Source organism: Neopelma chrysocephalum, unplaced genomic scaffold (assembly GCF_003984885.1).
Source record: "Neopelma chrysocephalum unplaced genomic scaffold, ASM398488v2 Primary Assembly neopelma1_44, whole genome shotgun sequence".
Lineage (NCBI taxonomy): Eukaryota > Metazoa > Chordata > Aves > Passeriformes > Pipridae > Neopelma > Neopelma chrysocephalum.
This window is the reverse complement of record NW_020897703.1, coordinates 13,014,163-13,031,874: the sequence shown is the minus strand read 5'-3', so window position 1 is coordinate 13,031,874 and position 17,712 is coordinate 13,014,163. Positions and strand designations below refer to the sequence as shown.

The window sequence follows — 17,712 nt, the reverse complement described above, 5'->3', positions numbered from 1 at the left end:
GCAGAAGATTCTGGAGAAGGCTGTGCAGAAGATTCTGGAGAAGGCTGAGGCACAGAGGCTGAAATGTGTTTCTGCTCACTCCTTCCCACTTCAACCTCCTCCACTTGGCTTCGTGGTGAATATGGGTTCAACACCTCATAGCTTGACTCTTGCCTATTTCTGTTCATGCACATAAGTGAAATGCCTGACATCAATATACTGATGAACAGAATCACTGCTGTGGTAATTATCTGTTAAGAAAGCAAAGAAAACACACTTAAAGATGGAAAAATAGTGGCATATATCTGCCTTTCTAACTTCAGTAATTTTCTAAATGTACATACAAATGCATCTGAATAAGACTAAGTTTTCTGTATTAACTGCTCTTGCACCTTGTGACACTGAAAGAGCAACAAGTTACAGCTTTTTTTTTTTTTTAGTGTAGACCCCTATTTCCCATGCAATCCAAAAACCTCCCCTCATCATTGTCACCTTTTCTCTGAGGATCAGTAGCGCTCCAAGTTAAGTTCTGCTCAGGTACCTTTTAATTCCAAAGAGGAACGTGCTCTAATTTCCATGCTTTTGCCCATGGGGAGCACCCTATTAATTAACGTTCCTTCTAATCATCTGCCACTGATACCCAAAGTCCACTCTAAGGCTATTTAATACTTGTGAAAGTGCCACATGAATAATACTAAGTGACTCATTGACTCCCTATCCATAAGAAAGACAGAGAAAAAAGGTGACAACTATCTGTGCTTGTACATTTTACATCCTCTGATAAGAGGAACCACTGGCAGTTCAGGCTCAGGGCCTTTCAACCCATGATTGTGCAGAGACACCTCCCCCAGTGCAAGCAGTTACTGCCACACAGGTAAAGTAGATCCTATCTGTTACAGACCAGAAGCCATTAATTAGCTATTGGATAATAACAATTTTAGATAATTATCAAGCAAGACTACAAATTAGTCACCAGGAAAAGGGCTCTGCAATTCACTACCACTCCTAAGCCTTTTCTTTGGGAAGCCTACTCCCCCTTTTTCTTAGTCATAGCTGACTAAACATGAAGTTCCTTGTTCAAACAAGTTTTACTAATGGTTCATTACAGAAATACATTTTTGTAACGATCTATAAGCATTCTACAATGATATGTTTGTTATGGTAGCCTATACTTCGCCAGAAAGGTACTTGCATTAGAAGCAGAGAAGACAATTTCTCACTAATGTATTGGATATGGCAGAAGTCTGAAGTGATGAGGACAGAATATGTTCATACCTGATATTTTCCATAGAAAAAGGCAGAGTCAATACTAGTGTTGTTACGTTCACCAACAATTAGTAAGACTCCCACCAGAATTGTTGGGATTCTGAAAGAGCAAAATAGGAAGTATGTAACATATTTAGCATGCTCCCACTAATTCTACAGGGAAGCATTTGAATTAACTTACCCCCATCCAGCTATGATGATAAACCCAATGGGAATCTTTACTGTTTCTCTCTTCTTCAACAGAAACAAAGAGAAAGATAGAAAACCTAAAAAAACCAACAAAAATCCACCAAAACAAAACCAAAAGAAATGCCTTGTTTATTATTAAAAAGGGAATCAATAAGTACAGAGTCTAGAAGCTGTATGATGTGACCTGCTCAATAACTCAAGATATTCCTCTCAGACATTTCAATAGTCCACAATTGTTTTTCTAGCTGTATTCTGAGAAAGTAAATTAGAAATACCCATTGTCTTAAAAAATCATGTTAATAGTGAAACACTGAAGAAATTTCAGGACATTTTATATTTAACATCCACTTCTAAATATTAAGAAAGGTTCACAAGAATATCAAAGATGTCATAAGAACGTTTAAGACACAAGTAACTAATTTCTTAAGGTACAGACAGCAGTTGTTCTATTCTGACACTCTTGAGTAACCAACAAATAATGTTGTATTCTGTTATAACATTTCTTTAAAAACTGACTAGTCCTTTATAAAGCAAATGATAAATTTAACAAAAAAGTTTTACATATTTTTACATATATAACTATATATGGGAGTATCTTCTGGAACTGCCTATTCTATTCACAACTCAGCAGATCAGCAACATTCTCATGCTGAAGCAAAGTTAGTATTTATGTTACGCCTTACCAAGCATGAGCTACCTATTTCAGCTAAACAACACAGGAATTAAACCCTTAGACTTCTAGACTCGGGAACAGTACAAAACTCTTTTGAATACCCAAAGTATTTTTTAAATCATATATGTAAGGTTCTTTGAGATTCTTGATGTATCTTTCAATTCTGTCTTATTTCAATCCCTTCTTAATCATACACACACATATTGTTTTTAGAAATTACAGTTGCCAGGATAAAGAGATGTTAGAGTTACTTTGGTATTTCCCTTCATTCTGCATTTTCTACTTTTTGAGGCACCAAATTTTCAAATCTACTTAATGCTGTATAATTAAAATATTAAACTCTGCATTAATTAAAAATCACCATTAAGACTTTGACTAGCTGAAGGGCAACCCACCACATTCACTCTATTTGTAATTGCTTCTGCCTCGAGAGCAGGTTCTTGTCTCCCGTCACACACTAACCAGGCTGCTGTATCCAGCAAAGACAAACAAGACTTGCCCTAGGTATAAGCTTCCAACAGCAGAAGCAGTGCCTGACACTGCCCTGTGTTGCCAGTGCTGCAGCTTGGCACAACTTAAGTATACATATTTATAGAACTACATACAAGCGAAAGGAACGATTACTCTGAAGAATGTAACATTATTTCAGTACATTAATCTTTTATTACAGTACCTAAGTTCTGCTGAGAAAAATCATACCTGTCCATAGGTAGGTGCTGTAAAGTGAGCTGTAGAGAAATATAAAGACTAGGATCTGCATGGTGATGTCTTTCTCTTTAACAACGAAATTCCATACCACCATTCCAATGCAAGCAATAAACTGGAAAGAAAGGTGAGATGCCATCATTTAAATTGGGAAAGCAGAATAACAAGGAAAACTAAACACAGTGCAATATACTTGCAATAAGCTTTAAAACTCCAACCCCAGATTCACTGGAGTGTGATTTTACAAACTGGATACTTCTCTTAGCAATAAAGCACTGCCACAGTAAATTCAGTATTGCAGCTGTGTCACTTAACTATGGTACCCTATTTTCGGGAGGGTTTTTTTGAGAGCAATTATATACTTCATATAAACTGGGAGCAAGGCAAATCTGAAAAAAAACCAACTTTATATACCTTTACAATAAGTAAAAGCTGATGTTTTTGATAAGTACAAACCATTTATTTGAAATTATTTGCACATGAAACTGAGGTCAACAGATGTTTGTTCAGCAAAGAATTTGAGCAGTTTTCACCCAGTGATATGGGATATATGCTAATTTTAGTACTGAAGGAATCCAAAAAGATAGGGTGAAATATTATGGACACAGTAACACAGTAGTTCAATTTTTTTATGATGAAAGCTAACTTTGCTGAAATAGAACAGAAGCACCTGCAGTTCTTGTACATGCCATTTTTTCAATGTGACTCCATGATCAGAGCTCAGAGTTTACTATATATATACATAGAGATTTTTTTTTTCAAAAAGCCAGAACACTTCAGAAAGCACTACCACACAGATGTATTACAGCCACAGGCTGTTCTCACTGAAATTAACGGCAGTTGTGCAGTTGACTTCAAGGGAATAAGGAGCATCTACACTCTGTAGTTCTCTCTCAGATTAAATTGCAATTAAAATTAATCCAGAGCCATTTGGCTTTGGCCTTCCCCAGCCACCAGCCATTCATTCCCACACCCCTTCCTTTCACCAGCACTTGCACCTGTCTGATCCCTCAGCAAGCCACTTCAGGGGGATAAATATCACAGGGATTATTTTTCTATTTGGCTCCTTGAATTGGGTCACTATAGGGTCAAACATACGCTGCTGTTCCTGGTACTGCTGACTTCAAATCAGTATAAATTGAACAGAAGTGCACTCAACAGTATTGGGCAGTAACTGAAAATACATTTCAGAAGCCACTCTCCATTCTGATTGCTTATAGTTCTGTTTGAGAACCATAGTACCAGCATTAACTACAATTTTCTTCAAAGGTGTATTTTAAGGCAAAGAAATTGTTTAGACAAGTCACACATTAGAGTTCCCTGCCCTCCATAGATGGCTTTAAAGATATCACTGTAGAAACCAAACTTGTAAAAATGTTTAAAAAGACTTAAACCATCAAACACACAACAGCATTCTTCTTACTACTGACCTGAGCAACAAGTAGATTTGTTGTAATCATATGAGGAAGCTGTTTGTATTTCTTACTCAGAAGAACAACAATAAGAGACCAGGTCTGTAACATACAAGAAAAAAATAATTTAAGAATAAAACCAAACCCAAAAGAACAAAGAATATTCTTGTAGACTATGGTGAAATTAAATACACAACAGATCTTCTGGAAAAGTTTTTTAGCAACATGACTACTCTAGGCAGCTTCATACCAACTGCTGTCAGTCCCTCTGCCTCTGCAGCTGTAGCCAGAAAAAGCAATGCATCTTTGTGTTCTCTTGATGGTGAAATATTCCCAGGAAGCACCAAGAACTTGCCTCTAGTGTACAGAAGCCTATTTGTTCCTCAGAATATAAATGACCACAGAGTGACCTGGCAACTTAGAATTTAAGATTCCCACCCATCTCCCCTGAATCTCCCAAAATTATATGAGAGCAAGTGGCAGCATTAATTTCTGGCTTCCCTTCAGGCACAGTTTCAAGACAAGAGGACTTCTCGTCTTGAACAACTGAGACAACAACTTCAGAAAATTTCAACTCCTTCAAACATAAATGTTTTTATTTTAAAAAAGCAAATAGAATAATTACACTATCTTTATTTTTTTTTATAAAGCCAAAACACAATTCACATTGGACTTCTGGATTATCTCACTTTTTAAGAAAAGAATTTCTAGGAAAGGAATTTGATAAGTTAAACCTTTCAGGTTAAACATTTTCATTAATACTCATTAAGATTTCATTAAACAGATATTCAGTGACATTTCTGGAGCTAAAGTTTGTACACAGCCTTCATTACTGTGATATCCAAGCATCTCATTTGGCTTGACGTAATTAGTCCCTGTGGTGTAAGCTAGTACTGTAATTCCCTCACACCTTGTTATTAAAAAATGAAAACAAACCCAAACAAAAAAGAAACTCCCAAGCCCTGCACTAAGAGCTCTAATTCAGCCACCCATCTTTCTCTATAGTGCAGCTTTCCAGCAGACTCAATGCTAAATCAAAATTTTTAACTTCTTCCTTATCTTTCTGGAACAGAATATGATGAAGAAATATGAGTCTTATTGTGACTCAATTGGCTGCTCATGTACTACCACTACTCTGACATAACAGCGTGTTTTTGTATTTCACTTCACCAGCACCTACCAGAGAAATGAGGCTGACGATACTGATGTCAAAGCTAACGTTTTGGAGTGCAGATGCCAGTGGGTTGGGGTCCATAGATGGGATGGTCAACAGCCACGCAGACACATACATAATGGGTGCAGACACAAAAGTGCTTATCACCATGCCTGAGGTAATCTGCAAAAAGAGTCAAACAAAAACAAGAACAGAGTTAATCAGATCTCGAGTTAAATAATCTGCTTTCAGGAACACAACTGCTGGCAAAATTGGACCTTTGAATTAAACATATACAGACCTTTAACAAATCCATGAGTTGCTTCTATAACAAATTATTTAGAATTTAAGCCAGAAAGTATCCGGCTTATACATGCAGCTAAACTGAACATTTTTACAAGCTTCTGAAATAGCAGGATTAGAGAGTTCCCTGCTGCAAATTCTTATAGCTTTTTTATGGGTGTCAAATACACTAATGATTACAGTCTAGGGGTGAATTTACACTATCACAATTTACTTTTGGATTCAAATATTCATACCATAAATAAATAAGAGAACATATAGTTATGCAAATACTAATATGCACCAATTCATGAGAATAAACCCTATATATTTACATTCAAGTGATTTCTAGTTTGGCATCTCATTGTTTTTCTGCTTTCTGAAATTTGCAAAGTGATGGAAGTGTGAATTGTCACTCGTACCACAGACCACTGCTTTAAACAGATTTCCTGAGTTTGTAGGACACAAAATTCTATCCATCAAGATTTATTTTTAGTATCCTTTCCTCCCCTTTATCTTAAAAACAAAACAAAACAAAACAAAACCCAAACATCTAAACAACCCCAAAACAGAAAACATTAAAAACAATAGAAGTTAACAGAAATGTTTCAATGTCACTTCAACTGGAAGAAACATCTCTAAAATTTGTATTTTAAGTTGAAAAGGTAATTGGTACTCTCTATTATACATTAAAAAAAGTAAAATGCGTTTCTATCACAAGATTTAATTGAAGGGCAACACAACTGAATCAGTTAAAGCATAAGATCTTTCAGCATTGAACTAATATTATTCTTACTGAAGTCAGTAACGGAATTTCTCTTTTTCTAAAAAACAGTATCTCAAAGATTAGGTCTTTGAAAAAAAATCCAAACCCAAAACCCAATAAAGGTACAAGTTCTTTATATTTAAAGTTATCCTAGTTCTTCCTACCAGAGTCACGAATGAAAAAAGTATGAGGACTTATATATAAACATCTACTATCAAGGCACTTGAGAGATCAGGAAAGATCCAGGGAGTACAAGTAAGTCTAAGATGTCTATACTACAGAAAAGCAAATTCTTAAAGCCTACTTATTTAAGTATTTCATCAACAAAGTTAAGCTCAAATTTAGCACATATTTGGAAAAGTCTAACTACGTACAATTCCTACTTCCATATTAAATTGACTTGCAAATATCGCGACACCAGGTGCTGCTGGAAAAACTCCATAAAGAAATGCATAGTTTGATAAACTGGTGTGGTTGACCACGCTGTCACTCCTGTCCAAGAGCTCCACCATTTCTCTACAGAGAAATGGCATCATAAGTCTGAAAACAGAGGGAGAAAAAATTGAAAAAATATTATTCAAGCTATACCAATAGACTTTTCTTTACTCAGAAAATGAATCAAAAGGAAATTTAAGGTTTGTTTGAATACTATTTATGAAAAGCAAAATACTAACATCATTTTGAATGATTGCCTTTACTGTTACCAAGGCATTTACCAGCTGCTTAAAAATCTTATGTCACAAGTTACACTTAAAAAAAAAAAGATAAAAATGACAACAAACTATGGGATATAAGCAGACACATTCTTTGTATAAACCTTGGATTTAGAAAGGTAAAACATAAAACACCCCTCATTTTTCAACTGTTAAATAGTAGCTATAAGCACTCAGAAGCTGTGAAACTCTGACCACCTTTCTGCAAGTTGTCTGAAATATAACAAGGGCTCAAGCTTAAGTATCCCATTCCAAATGTTTTGGCCAGCAAACCCCCTGCATCAATGCTATTTTGTTCACCTTTAGCAATAGGCTAGATCTCACAGAAACCCAGTGTAAGCCTTACACAGGGTCACCAGTAAAGCAAAGTGCTAATATTAAAACCCAATTTTTTTCACATTCTTACAAAATTTGCCATTTACAGACTAGGTCTTTAAGTTTGCTAGTTAGTTGTACTGATATTCAAATGCACCTTCAAAATTTACAACATAAACTTGACCACCAAACAATGATTCCATTATGTTAATTGTAGCTCTGTAGGACGTAAACTATTTAATTCACCACTGAGATATATTCAAGGGAAGATAATGAGTTCTAAATACAGCTTGTCATTTTATTATGCTTAAAAGTCAAGCAGTTTAAAAGCATAAGGTGACCATTTTTAAGCTCTTCCAATATAGCAGTTTCAAAGATTTATAGATAAAGCAAGGAAAAACAACTCAGATATGCATTGTTTAAGCCAAATAAAATACAAACACTAATCAAATGTACTCAAAATCACTATTGTCTAAGTATTTATTTAATAAATTTTAATTTAAACTAGTAATTCCCCAACTACTTAATTCATGACAGATGGCCTGCAGGCAGTCCATGAAGCCACAGCACCCCTGATTTTTTTTTCTCTGCAGAGCCTGACAACAGGTTTGTAGTCTGCTTAATTTCCCTTAAAAGTTAACAGTTGTATACTATCAAAGAGTTTGGGAAGCACTCAAAATACTGAAAGTGAAACATACTATCAATTATAATGCTTTTAAGAGAAAAGCCATCTGACCAGGGTATTCAGAGCTTAAAACATCTAAAGAACAAAATTACAAAAATACATAAATCAAACTTACAGTTTAGCTGTGATGAGAAGGATCAGTGCAACAAACATACCCTTTGTCAGTTTTTTTGTTTGTCCCACCATAGTTAGTCCAAGGTAAAAAAGTGCAGAGCCAGAAAAAGAACTGCCCAGTCCATCAAGGAAGTTTTCAAGATATTCGGGAATTTTCTGGCCAAGAATAAAGTTTGAGGCAATTCCTATGAAGACCATGAATACAATTGGGTTCTGCAAAACTCGAAGGAGTGCTAGGCCCACTATTTTGACTTTGCTGCGTGGCACAGTGCGATTATCCCTCCACTTCTGGATTTCACAGAAGATAAACCCCAGGGGGTTTAGCATCATAAGAGATATTGGAGCCACTAGGTAAATGTACTGGAGATACTCGGGGTAAGTGGTTTGATATAAAGCTTCAACTAGAAGACAGGAAATGAAGAATGATGAGTGATAACATTTCAGTACAAAAACACATTAATATTGAAATTAAATATTGCTGTTTGAAAACTAAAGAAAATTATTTCTTTTTTCCTTCAGAAACAACTGAAGGATTCATTTTTATTAACAATCAATATAAGATGATGCTGTAAGAGAAGTATGCCCAATCACATCAGGCCACAGTCATCTAATGAACACAATAAAGACCAAACATTAACTATCCAATACTGTTTAATGATTCTACAAATAGTCAACATTTATAGAAAAAAAGAAAGAAAACAATATAACAATCCTATGTTTCCTTTGAGTCATCCCAAATGCTGGAAAAATTTTGGCTTTATTTCTCACTTGCTTTTCCTCCCCAGGAATGTGACAAGTATGGATAATTAAATGCACCTTTGGAGGACACAAGTTGCTTCCCATCTTAGGGGAGTTTCACAACTCTGAAATTTAATCAGTTTTCACTGGGTAAGTCAGGTGTGATCATTCTACATTGATTCAATACACAGCAAAACAACAACCAAATAAAAAATAGCTTATCACTTAATTATTAGTTCATTCTCTGGGACTACTCAGGACAAGAGTTATTGCTGTAGTTATGGCCCTTCAAGGAACTTTAAATCAAGTGCATTTGTTTTCATTGCTATTACATACTTTTGAGTCAAAGTAGAACTGCTTCTTATTTCAAGTTTGTACTAACAGCACTTCAAAAATGATGAAAATACTTTGGAAAGATATACAAGATTAAATTCTAGGGTGAATTAAAAAAACCCAATGCTTTAAAAGTACACTGTTATCTTCTACCTGTCTTATAATGCTACTATATTCAGTTATTTTATTGTTATTATCAATAACATAACTATTAATAGAATCTCAATTATAATATATTAATATATACTTACTATTACTACTATAAGAATAATTACTATATCTACTATATAGATATATAATGTATATTTTATACATATTATATATACTATGAATAATAATAACATTATTAACCTGTTATTTTTCTGAAAAGGTTTTCCCTCATGACTACATTTTTCAAAATCCAAAATGTTTTTATCTTTATATTATGTCTTCTGAAATTTCTGAATGCTAAATGAGCACTCAGTAAGAACAATCTCCTCTTTAGACTGAATAAACTGACATTCTCAATTAGCTGATATGTTACATATACAAGAAAAGGCACTAAAGGTGTTTTTCCTCTTACAGGCCATGATCAAAGCACATATACAAGAACTACCTGTGCTAAAATGCTGAATAAACTGCTGAACAGAACTGCCGAGTGTGTGGTTAGTTACTGCATTTAACAAACCAATTTTAAGCACTAAAAACATTTTGATAAATAAAAACATGCTGGACACTTTTTATGTAAATACATTTTTTTCTAAAACCTCAAACCTTAGAGTGATGTTTTATATTGCTTTATACAGATATATATATATATATTTATATAAATGCAACTCCATACAAGCCATACGTAAGTAGTGCCTGAGTGAAAAATTTAAAAAGCCATTACTTTCTGGCAAAGTGAAACTGCATACTTAATACAATATGTCAAAGTCTATAAGTACTTTTACTGATGTATGAAGCCACAATGCGTTTTCCTGGGTACAAAAAGTGTAACTAGATCACTGAGTCAGTGGGTGAAAAGAAATAGAAATTATTCCAAAGGAATCATTAAGACAGTGAAAATAATCCACAACTTCTACTGCTGATGAAATTTTTTTTTTATTTAAATGAAGATGCCCGTTTGTTGATCATAACAAAAAATTGAAATCAAAGATATTTTTTTTTAAATCAGTTCTCCATGTCTCAGCTGCTCAAAATTACATACAAGTCCCACACTAGTTGTCCATGCTTAATACAATTAGTAACATTAAAGTCATGGTAACTGAGCCATCATCCACACAACAGCTCTGCTACACCTGTGCTTTAACAATATAGCACTAGAGAACAGGTGAAGCTGTTCTGTCAGTTGTATCATCTCACCCAGTAATAAAAAACAAACAAAGCTTTCTATCATAGTAGTTTTATCTACATCATGGGGGTGCTAGCAAACCTCTGTGCCAGCTTTCTTTCACCCCAACATCACTGTCATAGCCACGATAACAGAAAAACACAGTGATGATCTTTGATAATTTAACCTGCATTTTGATTTTCCTATATGCAAATCTTTGTTAAACAGCAAAAAATAGCATAGTAAAGAAGTAATAATAAATAATAATAGTAATATACTAAAGAAATTACATCGGATGAAGACTCAGGAAGTTATTGATTTAAGTGTTCAAACTGCCTTTTAAAATAGTGTTGTTTTAATACACTGATTTGTCAATACTGATTTTTTTTCCCTTACAAATTTCAACTCCTACAGTTTTTTAAAATGTATTTCCATTAAAAGATCAGGTTTTGTTCAAAACGCTACTTATCACCATACATAAAAAGAAGCAAGGCATTCTTTGTTGCCCAAGTGTCCTGCAGACGCTTCAGAGAAGTCATTAATAGTAAAAACTTTGCATAGGTGACAGCATGAACCAAACACTGGTTGGGGGGATGGGAGAAGTGAAAGGACAGGAGAGGAAGTGAGCAGCTCTAAGAAACAGACAAACCTCAGGGCCTACAGTGTCACTGTTGCAGTAAGTATTCCAGTAAAGCTCTTAATGAACTTAATGGTGTAGATTTTGGCATTATCATACCCAGAAAAATATGACTCATAAATCATGAAGTATCTGAAGAAATATGTAGTCTGACAAGAAAGTCAAAGAAGAAGGAACGTTTTAACAAAATACAATGGAAATACATTTAGACGAGCCCAAAATATATATATAAAAACTCAGAAACCCTAATTGGCATTTAAAACACATACCAAGAAACAAAGATACAATCCTCAGCCATATTTGTGACATACTTCTGATTTCTCTCAAGAGGAATAAATCTCAGAAGATACAACTGAGGGAAACACAGCATTTTCATCTAAAGAAGAAAAAGCTTGCAATTGCATTTGTCTACATTTTATACATATCTAGCAAATCTGAAGAGAGTAAGAAAGACTGAAGATTCTCCTGAGCATGCTGCCCTGGAATAGAGATAAAGAAACTGCTAACTCCTCAAGTCATCTAAAATATGGGGCTACTTGTTATGTATAATCTGGAATTGCATGGTTAGGCTTCTCTTTTGTAACTGTTTTTTCAATTCTGTAATCAAATGTCCCGCTTTTGGTTTTGCTAGAACAAACTTGCTTTCTTTTTTGTTCTTAACCTTGCCTAGGTGATGAATGATCTCAAAGAGAATTTTGAGAGGCACTTCAGAAATTACTTTGATAGCATGGAACTCAGTTCAGAAGTCAATTTCAAATTATGGAAAAAAAGCAAACATGTCTGGAACAGTGACAATTAAAAGAAGAAAGCATACTTACCTATTGGATATCCCAGTGCAAAGTCATTGCTTTGTGTAGCAAAAATGGGGAACAAACCTGCTTTGCTAAATCGATTCTCAGGATTGGCTACCAACAATGTTAAAATGCAGACTAAAAAAAACACAGCAGCTTTGGCAACTAAAACACTGTACAGGAAGGACCAATTCACATTAGAAAAGTTAAGTACCACCATGTTTTTGAACAGTAATGCTGGGAGTGCAAAGCGGGACACAAAATTTCCCAGTCCTTTGGCCTGAGTTGATGTGATAATGTTGGCTCTTCCAGCTATGTAGCCACAAAGAATTATTCCAAAGCATTCCAAGAGGGCCGGGAAAAGCCTGCTTATTGACATAGAAGGAGTACCACTGGTGGTATTGAGTCCAGCTTGTCCAGGCAAAGAAATAGACATATTTGCTGAATATGAGAGGTTCTTTGCAGCAAAGTCCGGATAGCTATCCATTTCCTTTGACCAGCTCTTCCAAAAGAAGAGTATGAAATGATCTCATCTGTAAAAGAAACAAAAGTACATTTATTAACTTCCAAAACTGTGGTTTTGAATATTTATGGTACTAGGCTTGCTAACAGAAGAGTTTACACTTACAAGTGCGTTACAAACAAATAACGAGATAGAGGACAAATAGCTAAAGAGAAACAACTCTGAGAAAATCGTTCCATACACATATGATCTTCAGAAATCATTCACAACTCCACACCATTGAACAAGACAATCGATAGAAGGCAAAAATCCCAAAAGAAATAAGAGGGTAACACTGAAATATGAAAACTAAATGTAGATTGGGGATTCAAAAAGCAAAAAAATCTCTTGGAAGGAAAGGAGACATAACAAGGCCTTTTTTTTGCTATTATTGTAGGATCCAAACATCATCTGGAATAAATTACAACCATTCAGCAGTTTCCAGTCATTGTTTCAGAAAATTCTCAGAGTATATTCCTCATTTCCAGACCAACATTACAAGCCTAGTTAACTGTAACACTAAAGCACAAGACTCTTTACATTCTCATTAGCAGCCTGTAACCTACACATTCTCTACACATCAACATCCCACTCCCCTGTGCTTTCTTATTAAGTACAAGCTTATGCCCTCTTAAATTATTACAGAACAGACAATAGAAGAAGAACTGAGCACCAGGAAAGGAAGATAAATTTGACCAAGAATCATAGCTTCTCCACTCTGGCACAAAAACTGTTGACAAGGTCCTCTCTACCTTCCAGAAAGATTTAGAGATCAAATCATCATCTCACCCTTTAAGTTTGTACCTTGCTTTATGCAACTTTGACCTCTCCCAACATTTCAGTTTCATGTGCTAATAACACACTTTCCAGTTAGCAAAGAATCTACATATGACATAGTGGCCAATGATCTAATTCACCACACTAGTGCCTACTCATATTTCTACATACGATTCTTCAGGCCTGTAGCAGTGAAATTTAAGTATGCGTTAAGTACTTACGTACAACAGAAATGTCTTGTTACTCCTGTTCCTGACTTGTTAGCAGTGATCCCCTTTGAAAGGGCTGACTAGAGCTCTGCAGGTTTTATATGCTGGCAGACATGTAAAGTCTGCAAATCAGATGAAGAGACTGGACATTGAACACTAATATTCATTGGTCAATAGCAAGGTCTTGCCAGAAGCGGAAACGGCTTTGGTGATACAGCTCTGCAAACTGTGCAGTCCATCACCTATAACTCTAAATGTAAAATTCTGACATGACTAAATCCTGAAGTACTCTGGATAGGAAGTCAAGACAACTTACACACTTTGTAGGGATAGAAACCGAGGTAAGCACGAACTGATTTGCCGTAAGCCATGTAACATACCAGTGGCAAAGCTGAGATTGCCCATTCCCAAACAATGTTTTGTACAGCACAATCTGTGCAAATTAATAACTGGTTTAAGAGCCTTCCCAGTCTCTTTGTATCCTATCCACAAGGAACACAGAACTCATAACAGCCGGGCAAATAAGCAAGTAAATCAAGTCTGTGCAAAGGTGAGATCTTGTATGCTCTATTTCACACCCTGGCATCCAGCACACACATATTCACATGTAGCATAAACTCTTTGACTCATGACTTTTATTTATGCCTGAGGCTTTTAGTAAGCACTTCTACAATGCTGTTTTAATTCATCTGGACTGAGTAGCTGCATCATCCAAATCTGTCCAGTAGCCTTTGTTATCTCTCCTCCCAAGGAAAACAAGTCTCACACCAAGTAGGGCTTTAAATTTTAAAGCATATTTTTCTTATGTTATAGATGATACATTCATTCAGATCTATTTGGACCAAGAGCTCAAAGCATTATCTACTACAGAACAATGGAAAAACTTGCAATAAATGAAGAAGACAACAAACCATCTCTTCTAGTAGAAAAACTTAAGGATGTTGTTGGAATTTGCAAAATGTCCAAAAGAGAATCAGAGACAGATTTCCAATATTGAAATCTTGAAATAAATCAGCCACATTTTACACTAGCTGCAAGGTGAAAAGCAGGTTTCTGGCACAGCCCCAAGTCAAATTCTCCAAGCTTACAGAACTGCATAGAGGTAAAGCTCCTGGCAATGCAACATGTTCAACCTACTTGCTGCTCTCCTGAGGTCTTTTTTTCAGCCATAAGATAAAGAAGAAGCTTTTTTAACAAAATGCAACATTTGATCTGTAGTGGAAATGTATTCCAGCTGTATCTATCCCTTTTCATCTCCTGTGCCTCCCTATCCAAGGCTAATGACAAAATTTATTCTTACTCAAAAAAGCCACAGATTTTCTGCACTATAGTATCTCCTTACTCTTTTTCTCTCCTGAAAAATGGTTTGACCTATCCAGTCTTTTTGCTTGCACAGACTGAACCTATCAATAGTGCTACACAAGCCCATCTTTTTAAACCAAAATTGTGCCTAAATTAAACACTTCTCTCATTATTTCTCCTCATAGAATTGCTACAAAATATAGAAATGCCCTTGTCCCCATTTCATAATTCTGGACTTAAACAACTATTTAGAAGACTGACTTATGTTGTATTGGTCAGTGGCACATGCTAAATCCTGTATCTTCCTCACTAGATCAAAACTGACATGGATACACACCCACACATCCTACAACCATCCTTTGTGAAGTGCCACAAATATTCCTGCAGCCTTCTTTCAGACTACCTTCACCTTGAACTTCATTACAAGGGACCCTCTGAAGTCACATAGGTTCAATTTTTGGTGAACCACATGAGTTTCAAAGAGAGAAACTGCATCACAGTAAAAGCTGCTACTGGCACTCCTCAGAGGGCTTTGGGAGTGAATCACCTCTTCAGCTCCTGAGACATGCACATTCCCAAATCTTCACATTTAACACAGATTATTGCAGAGCAGTATTTTCCAGAAATGCAAGCTCTTGCACACCATGCTGCTTAACACAGGAAATGTATATCTCAGTACCTTTTGCTCTACAGGATACAGACATTTATATAACTGTTCTGAGATTATGCAATGACTAATTGCAGATTTAATATACAGCCTTATTACAGCTCAGGCTTAACTCAGACTAGCATCTCACAAGAGTGAAATTGTCTCCAATTCACAGTTCTCAATGAAATCAAAGATAATGATCTTATGCAGAACTGAAACCTGATGTATTCTATACAGTAAAGAATCTGTTCTTATAGTAGATGTAACAAAACAATGACACTAAAATAAGGAAATATAACACAGTTCCAAGGGAAAGCACTTAGCTTTGACTCCATAGGATATGATTTGTGGTTATCCCTTCAGAGACTGAGGATTGAATCCCTGAACACTCAGCCACAGCTGCATTGTTGGGAACAAACCACCACAGAACTGCAGGCCAATACAGACAAAGCTTTTAGGAATAATGCTGCCTTATCTGCTGTCGACTGTGTTAAGCATAGCTGCTTGCAGCCAGACCATCAACTTGCATTTTTAAGGAAGGACAGTAGAGCCAGCACGAGAGGAAGCCTTGTAATGAAGACCAACAATACAGAGAGAGCAAGGATTAAGTGCAGTTTACACTTCCCATGAAACAAACTGGAGCACTGACATTTGCCCATTTCTCTTGTAGGTTGTCAGTATTTGTAAAGTGTTAAAATTCACCAGACCAGAAACTTAATTTTCCAGCAGCTGTGAGTTAAGCAACATCAGGTTCCTCCAAGTACAGAAATAGAGAAGTTGTCTCCTTTACAAGTAGGAAAATCCCTTTCATCTTCTTTTTCAATGAAAGTCAAAGACAGTATGAGAGAATAGAAGAGATAACCTTAATGTACATCCTCCCTTTGGTCTCTCACTCTTAAGCTTTCAACTGATAAGCTTTCACTCTTAGGATAATGTGGTGACACTGGCAAGGCTGTGCACATTGTTCATAAATTATATCCCACAATATGACCTACTTTAATGCAACTCAAAAACTTTCCTACTTTAGTGCAATGTGGAAACATCTCAAGGATGACACATTATTTTACTCAGGAAGCTGAAAGTAGAATTGAGGCAGGAAGAGTTACATTTGTGGCAGCTCTAGCACGTCATCCTCAGCTCAGATTAAGCATCTACTACATGCATTTTCATGTAAAAATTTGTGCAGTAAGTCTAAGAGGAAGGAACTGTAGGGAGATACAATGATAAAATTAAGTGGGAAGAAGTGATTACTGCGGTTCCTATTCTTTCAAGTTAATCATGATTTTTACTTTTCTCTTTAATGGGCTAAGAAAATAGAGAAAGGGCAATATTGCAACAGCAATTAACCCCAGCAGTGGGCCACCCCTATCTGCAAATCTAGACAATACCACAAGAAATATCAGACCTTACATGTCTCTGAGCAGTTGTTTTTCAAGATCACGTTCCCTTTTTCATTCTTCTCCTGTGATGTGACAACAAGGCGGCACCTGGCAGCAGAGCAGCGGGGGAAGCCGCGTGCGCTGGAAACCCACGACGCCGAGGCCTGCCCTGGGTACCACTGGCAGAGCTCACACCGCAACACTTCAAGTTACATAAATTCTGGCAGTGTGGGAGTTCAGACAAGCCCAAATGAAGCAACAGTTGCCAACAGCACAGAATATCAACCCAGAAAACAAATGGGAAACACACCTCCCCTTAATTTTCAATTAGGCTCATCTTTGGGCTTGTCAGAAGATAGATACATACTTCTAAAGCAACAACATACCTTTTTCAAAAGGCAGGCTATATTTTCTTGCCAGAACCCCTTAAAAAGCAGCTCACTTGCATCACTTGCCAAACTGGGATGCAAAATCCTTTGACCCGCAGAGAGAAAGCCACAACAAAACGAACGCCTCTCGGCTGCCCTTTCCCTGCCCATCACTGCTCTCCTTCTCATGGTCACCTACGAGCACACAGCATTTTCACTCAAAGATAAAAACCCAGCAGCAGTGCCCTGTGCGACAGCTGCCTCAATAGCAAATACAGCCAGAAACCGGCGAAGGACGAGCGGGCAGCTTACCTACTCAGCTTTCGGCAGGCGCCTACGCACAGGAGTGCGTGGGGAGGGTTCGTACTCTGCCAAAGTGAGAACCCCTCTAAGGCCGAGGCCGCCGGTACCGAGGAGGGGAGGGCTGGCCCGCCCCGGCCCGCCCCGACAGCCACAGCCCGGC

At 36.5% G+C, this 17,712-nt stretch overlaps 1 protein-coding gene across 9 annotated transcripts in view; it reads right to left on the bottom strand.

Moving 5' to 3' along the window:
• The window catches only part of GPR155 (G protein-coupled receptor 155), a 28,022-nt gene extending 10,317 nt beyond the window's left edge, over window positions 1-17,705 (bottom strand). For 4 of the 9 annotated variants that reach the window (XM_027678521.1, XM_027678516.1, XM_027678520.1 and 1 more), the window contains exons 1-10: window positions 17,562-17,705; window positions 12,091-12,596; window positions 8,254-8,653; window positions 6,800-6,965; window positions 5,405-5,560; window positions 4,243-4,326; window positions 2,807-2,927; window positions 1,427-1,511; window positions 1,255-1,345; window positions 24-230 (exon numbers count right to left, since the gene is read on the bottom strand). In XM_027678521.1, coding sequence (XP_027534322.1) covers window positions 24-230; window positions 1,255-1,345; window positions 1,427-1,511; window positions 2,807-2,927; window positions 4,243-4,326; window positions 5,405-5,560; window positions 6,800-6,965; window positions 8,254-8,653; window positions 12,091-12,550 — 1,770 coding nt within the window. In that variant the 5' untranslated portion in view covers window positions 12,551-12,596; window positions 17,562-17,705. Of the gene's footprint in view, window positions 231-1,254; window positions 1,346-1,426; window positions 1,512-2,806; window positions 2,928-4,242; window positions 4,327-5,404; window positions 5,561-6,799; window positions 6,966-8,253; window positions 8,654-12,090; window positions 12,597-17,561 lie in introns of all 9 variants that reach the window. The other 5 variants (XR_003533499.1, XM_027678514.1, XM_027678515.1 and 2 more) reach the window with 2 other exon arrangements.
• Window positions 17,706-17,712: the final 7 nt, after the last annotated feature.